We start from the raw sequence: 8,998 nt of genomic DNA, 5'->3' as shown, positions 1-8,998 counted from the left end.
ATCCGTTCTCCATTTGGGGTTTGGACCACCGGTCCCCATTTCGTAGACACAGCAACTCCTTCAAAAAGACTGAACTGGCATCACTCTGCTATATGATAAGCTCTATCTGATGATGCCAAATCTGTTCACTTAAGCAATGATGAAATCATGAAAAAACGATCACAACCGAATCTCGTGCCATCATTTCGGTTAGGTGATAGCGGTACCACGCAGAAGAGGTCTAGATCGAAGCCATAAACAACACTCAACAACTCTTTTAATTACACAGCTGCTCCTGAAAAAGGATGATCCATTTATTGTATTTTTTCCATCTTAATTACTATCTTATACAGGAATATATGAATATATATGATTTCGGTACAAAAGAACAAGGAATCGTCGTACAACTGTCCCTAATAAATAGTACAATCGTACGCACGTGATGATGTACCGCTACAGCAAATCTGCAATTGCATTTGCAAGGATGTCTTGCAAGCAAGCCGTGATGAGCTTGGTGAAGTGGTACTGGTACCGTTCTATACACAGCTGGGAGTAGTGCCAGCAATCTCCCTCGGATCGAGCAGCTTGACAAGCTGACCATCCATCTCTTCTTCCCCATCTGCCTGGCTCAAAGTACTCCAAGCAAGCGATCGACGATCGAGACGTAGTAATACATAGGAGCTAGCATTATATATCTGCAGCTGATCGAGATGCATATGGCTAATCAATCCAAGCCGTGCATGACGCATCGCGTTTCCAGGGCACCGCCGTTGGAAGAGCCCCTGCTCGGGCTCATGTAGACGACGTGGTGGTGCCCGTGCGCGGGCCTCAGCGGCGTGGAGGTGCAGGACATGAGTGGGCTCTTCACGATGGGGATCAGCGACTGCACCACGTCCGTCATCAGCGGCCGGTAGTCCGCCTTCGTCTGTATGCACATCGCCGTGATGGCGGCCACCTGCACATAGCACAACATCGCAAGCACGGGTCAGAGAGATTTGAAAGTCACAACTGTTTCCAGTTAATAATACTGTAGTGTAACTACTAGAGTATGCGGAGAGTAGCTAGGAAGGTATAAATACCTGGACCAGATCTTTGAGGGAGAACTGGCCTATCAGGGCAGGATCCACCATCTGCACGAGCTTCTCGCGGTTCGTCAGCCGCGGAAGGGCCTGCGTTGATTCCACACGGCAAAAAAGTGAGAAAATTTAAGTTGTGTCTGTTGGTCATCCTGATGTGACTAGCACGACCGATCCTTGCATTTATCCTACTGTAGCTAAGACAAATAGCAGACCACATGGGCAACTAACGATGATTTTATATACTGACCCACGAGACGAGTACGTGCTGTCCCGGCGGCCGCTTCGTGTCGACGGGCACCCGCCCAGTGAGCAGCTCGAGGAGCACGACGCCGTAGCTGTACACGTCCGACTTTGTCGTCAGCTTCCCCGTCGACGCGTACCTGCAGCAGTACGTAACCACAGTTTAGCCAAGCACATCATGACATCGATGAGTTAATATTAAGCAGAAAAAGGTTTAATAGAAGCTAGTTTGTGCGTACTCTGGGGCGAGGTAGCCGGTGGTGCCGAGGACGCGGGTGGTGACCTGGCCATTGGCCTTGTTGGAGCCGAGCTTGGCCATGCCGAAGTCGGAGACGCGGGCGCGGTAGTTGTGGTCGAGGAGGATGTTGCTGCACTTGAAGTCGCGGTGGATCACGGCGGGGGAGCTGTGCTCGTGGAGGAACTCCAGCGCGCGGGCGCAGTCCAGCGCGATGCCCAGCCGCGTCTGCCAGTCCAGCGGCGGCGGCTGCTCCGCCGGCGCCAGCGCGCGCCGGTGGAGGTGGCTCTTGAGGCTGCCGTTGGGCATGAACTCGAACACCAGCAGACGGTGGCTCTGGTCGGCGCAGTAGCCCAGCAACCCCACCAGGTACGGTGAGTGCATCCGGCTCAGCAGGTCGACCTGTACATTATCGTGCACCCTCATAATCAGTGATCAGTAATCAACTAATCACGTATCAGTATCACCCCCTCTGCATGCATGATAGGTAATCGATGCAGTCCATGAACAGTGTCATCGTGTTATACACTTACTATACTAGTTGGCATTGTCTCGCTTAGTTTGGGAAAAGGTGCGCCCGAAGCGAAGCTGACGCTGCCCATCTACCTACGTGTGTCCTCGATCCCACTGGGTCATCACTCACCAGTCCTATTGGATCCAAAACAACTGTGTTTACACGTGTACCCGCAGTAAAACTAATAAAGTCGACGCTCGACAGTCGACGGTACATACTGTAGTACACTAATCAACGATAATCCACACTGTGTTGCACTTAACACGGCGTGCCTGAAGGACGATGACCTGGGGTTAGTGCAGGGACATGTCGTACTACGTGAGCCACCACGGCTCCCGGGACGGCCCAGATCGTGTGTCAGATAGTATGGACCTGCGCAGCTGTCAGACCGGTCAGGTTCTTAAATGGCGTGACGGATGGATCCTCGGCTTCGTCAATCGGCCAGGCCGGCAGGGAAAGCCCACACGGCCACACGCATCTCGTGAGTACTGTCTGCCTCTCAATTCGATTCGATCTGTATATTCAACGTCGCTGCAGGCAGCAGCAGGCTGCAGCGAGAGACATACGGTACCCCAGCCCCAACACTTTAAAGACATCACCCGTTAAACTTAACCGCACAACGACATCGGTCGTCCGTGCCGAGGACATGTAGTGCAGTGTCAATGTGTCATGCACCCATGATGCTCGGTTTCTCGAAAGTTAATAGGCCTCTCACAGGGTGTGTTTAGTTCACATCAAAATTAAAAGTTTAGTTAAAATTGAAACGATGTGACAGAAAAGTTAAAAGTTTATGTGTGTAGAAAAATTTTGATGTGATGAAAAAATTTGAAGAAAAAATTAAAGCAGAAACAAAAGATACCTACCTGAGCAGTAATAGCAACGCCCATCTGCTCGGCCATAAATCCAAAATGTCAGTCCAAAAATGGTTGGCCCATGACAAAAGCAAAACTGTCCCATCCGGACTTGCGAGAGGGCGCTATCCCTAGATTAGGCTCGCGTGATAGTAGTACAGTACCATAGCGTGTACAGTGTGAATTTATGTGTCAATGAGTCGAAGCATCCTAGAATGCATTAGCGACCTGGTGTGCCTAGCTGATGAGCCAAACACCCGCAAAACTGTAGCGGAAAGCCAGCCACTGGGCGGAGCAAAGGACAGCCACAGCCCGAAAGGCGAGGGCAAACGACTCACGCCGCAACGAACGAGAACCGCGCGGCGTGCCGCGGCAAGTTGCGCATGACACGCCAAAGCTTAGCCAGCCGAATATCCCGCGCCGCTGTGCGGCCTCGGCTCATGCGTTCCGTCTTCATCCCCCCGGGCACAAGACAGCACCAACAGTCTGTCACAAGCGACCAAGAGGGTAGGCACTGTCGCGAAAAGGCGCTAGCGTCCAGTGAACCACCAGTACTGATGGCGCTGGTGCACGACTGACTTAAGCAACCGGGTGGACGGGCAGGCAGGCCGGCAGGAGCGCCTGTTTACGTTTCCAGGTCTCGTACGTACGCTACGCATGACACACAGGCACACACACACGAACAACCTGTTTGCTTGCCCCAGCCATGAACCATCTAGGGATCGCAGACAAGCCGGCAACAGCAGCGTCAACAACCATTCGGAAACTACCCACCCGCTCTGATCTGCTGCTGGTGTGTTGTGCAGCTGCATACAGGTAGCTACGGTTGGTATACGAATTGAAGAGACAAAAGCGGCGGCCGTACGCGGTACGTGCACATGGACGAGACGTGCGTTGATGGGGATACCGGATACTTCCTCCGTCTCAAAATATAAAAGTATTTTTAAGGTTGGCATGGGTATTAAAAAAATAGGTGAGAATAATTGAATAAGTTGTATGATTGATTGAAAAGAGAAAGTAGGTGAAAAAAAATGGTTGTGATTGGTTGAGAGGAGAAGGTAGGTAGAAAAATAGCTTTATTTTGAAATAAAGTACTGTGCTAGAAATAGCTACATTTTAGGACGGAGGTAGCACGCTGCTTCGCTTCGATAGAACGTGATGCTGGTGAAGCTATGGCTGGTGCGGCTTACCTCGATGCGGAACTCGCGCTCGCCCTCGCGCCGGCCGTCCATCTTGAGCCGCTTGATGGCGGCCGTGGTGCCGTCGCCGAGCCGGCCGCGGAAGACCACGCCGTACGCGCCGCGGCCCACCACGTTGCACTCGCTGAACCCGTCCGTCGCGCTCTCCAGCTCCCGGTACGTGAACACTTGCGCGCCGCGGTTCCGCGGCTGCACCGAGAAACCCAGCCTTCCGCCATATATGCACCCTGCATTTCGAGTATTCGACATGGTGAGAGCGGCTTCTCGCGATCAGTGTAAATGTAACGATGCGTTGGTTGGTTTGCTGGGCACACTTACCGGCGGCGGCGGCGGCGTAGTACCTGGAGTTGTTGTAGCCGCGGACGCTGCTGCCGCAGCTGGACGCGGGGGCGCCGCCAGGCTTGTCGCCGTTGCAGCTGGCGCCGCCGGCGCCGTCCACCGTCCCGGGCTTCCACCGACGCGTCATCACCAGGATGACGACCACGGCGACAAGCAGCACGACCCCTATTGCCAGCGCCGAGGCCGGCAGGATGGTGAAGAGCGGGTTCGGGTGCCCGCCGCCGCGGCGGTTGTGGTGGAGCTGCCCGGGCGCCGGCCACGGGGCGAACGGCGGCCACGGCGCGAGCCGCGCGTCGACGAGGTCGTCCGCGGCGAAAGGCGAAGGAGCCGTAGGAGATGGAGGGGACGCCGCCCAAGCATCCGCCATTGTCCTCCTCCTCCTCCTGGGAGTGGCCGGACACGGCCAGGCAGCTGGCGAAGCCGGCGGTGGAACAGTGACGAATGAGCCGAAGGAGAGAGAGAGAGAGAGAGAGATAAGGAGGCGCGCGCAGAAGCGCCAAAATATATAGGAGAGCACTGGCACGGGAATAAAAGCAGAGTAAGAAATTCTCTGAATCTACTGGAATGTTAGCTGCCGTTCAATTTACTCCGGCCGAGCTCGCATCTCCTTTTCCCTGCACGATCGGCAACGTGCACCATGCAAGATATACTCGTCCCATAATATAAGTGATTTTGAGTTTTTCTTGTACTATTTGACCATTCGTCTTATTAAAAAAATTTAGAATTATTATTTATTTTCTTTGTGACTTAGTTTATTATTCAAAGTACTTTAACTATAACTTTTCGTTTTTTATATTTGCACAAATTATTTGAATAAGACGAGTGGTCAAATATTGCAAACAAAAACTGAAAATCTCTTATATTATGGGACGGAGAGAGTAGTAACGTATAGTAACTGCTAGGAGCGTTGTGTACAATTAACGTATAGTAACTGCTAGGAGCTCTCTGTTTCTGCAGCATCAGCTGCTACTAAGGCCATTCCCAACCCAATGACTAGGATGATGTCCATAGTATTATATAAACTGCCATCTAAGATGAAAAATGATGTGACAAGTGAATAAATGAGGATAGAAAAGGAAACCATGTCTTGCATGAGACATGATTTCTACACAACATCCAAGACATCATGTGAGATAAGTAACATTAAATTTAAGTATGGAATAGTAGTGTTTGCATTGGAAGAGTAGTGTCTAGCACTAGTTTCTTGATGATGTGGAGTTTATGAAAACTATGTCTAGTATATTGGGTTGGGAATGGCCTGCGTTCGAGAGAGCAGGTTCGGAACGCTTGCCTCTTGCACGGAAAACAAAGTGATCTATTAGCACGAGATTAATTAAGTATTAGCTAATTTTTTTTAAAAAATAGAATAATATGATTTTTTTAAACAATTTTCGTATAGAAACTTAAAAAAAACGCATTAAAATAACAGTTTAAAAAACGTGCGCGTGAAAATTGAGGAGGAGAGGTTGGGAACCTGGACAAACGAACTGAGCTAGCTCTATCCGTGCCCGACCAGTTGGCAAGTGGCGACGCTGGCGTTGGCGCACCGGCGCGCACACCGCCACTCAGGGCGCCGCGGATGTGACAGGTCGATCGGCAGAATACGTTGCTCTTGTCCGATTTAAAGTATAATATACGCATAATGTATTGTCTTCTTTTAGACAAGAACCGTAGCATACGCATTGTAATAAGTTTGTGAATTGTGATGCTGAGCTAGTAATTGTGGCCCTAGCCATCTGCCGTGCGATGGACCACGCAGCTCGCTACTCCTACAAGCTCGCTCCCATGCAAACTCGGTAAAACTGCACACACGCACATGCACACGAGCAGCAGTAGTATACTCTTCTTTCTGAATTCTGACAGTAGATGCGGTGTGGCAGGCAAATGCATTACGGCAGGTGACGGCAGTTACACGAGCGGTGACCCGTCGGGACAGGTCAAACCGCCCGAGCGGGGGAAAAATACGCGAGGCCGGCAAGGCGCCAAAAGGGCCGGACTCACATGCGGCGCGCGCGCGCGGAGGAAGGCAAGAAGAAGAAGAAGCTGGTGCACGCGGCCGGCCGGGCTGGCCACCGTTCCAACGCTCGTGATCGCCATTTGTTTGTGCCCACACCGTGTGACACCAAACCTACATGCGCCTGAATTAGTCGCTGATGCGGTCTCGCAGATCTACAGCTAGGTTCCTACTAGGATGGTGCTAGCACGATGTTAGGGTGTGTTTAAGTCTAGTTTATTTCCCAAAATATATTTTTTAAAAAACATCATATCGAATCTTTAAACACATGCATAAAGCATTAAATATATATTAAAAAAACTAATTACACAATTAGGAGGAAAATCACGATACAAATCTTTTGAGCCTAATTAGTAAGTGCTATAGTAACCCACATGCTAATGACGGATTAATTAGGCTCAATAGATTCGTCTCGCGGTTTTCAGGCGAGTTATGAAATTAGTTTTTTCATTCGTGTCCGAAAACTCCTTCCGACATCCGGTTAAACATCCGATGTGATACCCAAATCGCGAACTAAACAAGCCCTTAATTCGCGAAAAATTTTTTTGGGTGTCACATCGGACATTTGACCAGATATCGAAAGGGGTTTTCAGGCACGAATGAAAAAACTAATTTCATAACTCGCCTGAAAAACGCGAGACGAATTTATTAAACCTAATTAATCCATCATTAGCACATGTAGGTTACTGTAGCACTTATGGCTAATCGTGGACTAATTACGTTCAAAAGATTCATCTCACGATTTCCATGCAAACTGTGCAATTAGTTTTTTAATCTATATTTAATGCTCCATGCATGTATCTAAAGATTTGATTGACGATTTTGGGAAAAAAATTTGGGAACTAAACAAGGCTAAAATTTTAGTTAAAAAAATCAAATCAAATGTTTAGACACATGCACGGGACATTAAATGTGGGGAAAAAACAATTGCACATTTTGAGCCTAATTACGTCATGATTTACAATGTGATGTTACCGTAAACATTTGCTAATGACAGATTAATTAGACTTAATAAATTCGTCTCACAGTTTACAGGTGGAATCTGTAATTTATTTTATTATTAGTCTACTTTTAATATTTCAAATGTGTATCGGTATACTTCAAAGACTTAAAAAAAACTATACACACCCTTAATACTGGTGGTACTCCTAGGAGTACATAATAAGGGCGACGTGTCTGCTTGGTGAGTACTGGAATGGCAGGGCCAAGTACAGGGAGCCGCTTGTGCAGGAGACACTCGTAGTAAATCGTGGCTGCCGGCCGTACGCGAGCAGATCGATCTCTCGATCTTTTTGGGTGGATCTACGCTGAAGGTAAAGAAGAATTTAATGATGGGATTATCAAATTAATCATTGGTGAAGAAGTTAGAGCGCAGCAACCAGGCGTCCGGGGGGGGGGGGGGGGGGGGGGGGGGCTGGAGGTGGGACAGCAGAAGCGTGTGCCACGTCGTATAGTTTATGTACCTCCATATGTATCTTCTACTAAAAGTTCGGATATTACTGATCAGGATGGAGCATCGGAGCCCCACGCAGCCATATGCATCGATTTAATACCGTCTTTTCTAAACGGAGAGTTAATATTTGTTTGTGCAGTGGTTATGGCCATGGTTTCCACATTGATGGCGTCGCGAGTATGGTGATTCATCTGACAGAGTAGCCATTGGTCCATTACACACTCACAAGCAAGAGCCATATAATAACGGACAAGGTCAAATGGCATGGCGATGTGCATAAATCACTACTACAGAAGAGGTCTTTCCATGCGGGCGAAAAAGATTTTCACATGCGGTTGGCCAAACCACATGCGTGAAATCGTCTGTAAAGATCACGATCTGCGCATGTGGCCAGGGAAACCGCATGCGAAAATCCGATTTTCGCATGCGAGCGCTTAAGCCGACCGCATGCAAAGAGAAAAAATCGTGAAAAAAAATAAAATTCCAAAGAAAGGAAACCTAGCCGCAGGCAGCGGCACCGTCGCCCGAGCTCGCCGGCCGCTCCCTCTCCCGCTGCCACCGGCCCCCGCTTCCGCCACCGCCCGCTCCCGCCGCCGGCCGCCCCCGCTCCCGCCTCCAGATCCGGGCGGGACAAGGCCCGCCACCGACCACGTCGCCACCGACCGCTCCCGCCGCCGTCGTGGAAGGCCCAAGGACCGCTCCCGCCGCCAGATCCAGGCAGAGGAGGCTAACCGCTCGCGTCGCCGCCGCATCGCCGCCGGTGTGGAAGGCCCAAGGTCGCCGACCGTTCCCGCCGCCAGATCCGGGCGGGAGGAGGCCCACCGCTCGTGTCGCCGCCCGCTCCCGCCGCGTCGTGGAAGGCCCGAGGTCGTCGAGGCTGCCCACTCGCTGGATCCGCTACCGTCGAGGAAGTTCCGAGCTAGGTCGCCAACGCCGCCTACTCGCTGGATCCGCCCGACCCCGCTGCGCGCCGGCCGTCGCCGTAGCCGCAACTGCTCCCTAGGGCGGCGGATCCGGCCCTCCCGAGGGTGGCACCGCCGGATCCGCCTCATGCAGACACCATTGCTGCTCGACCTGCGCTCTTGGAGAGGGAGA

The 8,998-nt window shown here is 50.9% G+C and overlaps 1 protein-coding gene across 1 annotated transcript; it reads right to left on the bottom strand.

Moving 5' to 3' along the window:
* Positions 1–564: 564 nt before the first annotated feature.
* On the bottom strand, positions 565–4,920 carry LOC127772743 (probable serine/threonine-protein kinase PBL7). Its single transcript, XM_052298705.1, has 6 exons — positions 4,416–4,920; positions 4,089–4,324; positions 1,538–1,935; positions 1,306–1,438; positions 1,059–1,148; positions 565–934 (listed from the first exon to the last, which is right to left on the bottom strand). The coding sequence occupies exons 1-6, from the start codon at positions 4,801–4,803 to the stop codon at positions 704–706; spliced, it is 1,476 nt and encodes a 491-aa protein (XP_052154665.1). The 5' UTR covers positions 4,804–4,920; the 3' UTR covers positions 565–703.
* Positions 4,921–8,998: the final 4,078 nt, after the last annotated feature.

This window comes from Oryza glaberrima, chromosome 5, assembly GCF_000147395.1.
Source record: "Oryza glaberrima chromosome 5, OglaRS2, whole genome shotgun sequence".
Lineage (NCBI taxonomy): Eukaryota > Viridiplantae > Streptophyta > Magnoliopsida > Poales > Poaceae > Oryza > Oryza glaberrima.
This window is presented reverse-complemented; position numbering and strand designations above follow the sequence as displayed.

What these genes read in the sequence shown, in the direction of transcription:
- LOC127772743 (XM_052298705.1), bottom strand. Translation starts at nt 4,803, where the DNA reads ATGGCGGATGCTTGGGCGGCGTCCCCTCCATCTCCTACGGCTCCTTCG. An exon ending in ACCGGCTACCTCGCCCCAGA is followed by an intron (nt 1,439 to 1,537) that starts GTACGCACAAAC and finishes GTACTGCTGCAG; the next exon opens with GTACGCGTCGACGGGGAAGC. An exon ending in CCCTCAAAGATCTGGTCCAG is followed by an intron (nt 935 to 1,058) that starts GTATTTATACCT and finishes TGCTATGTGCAG; the next exon opens with GTGGCCGCCATCACGGCGAT.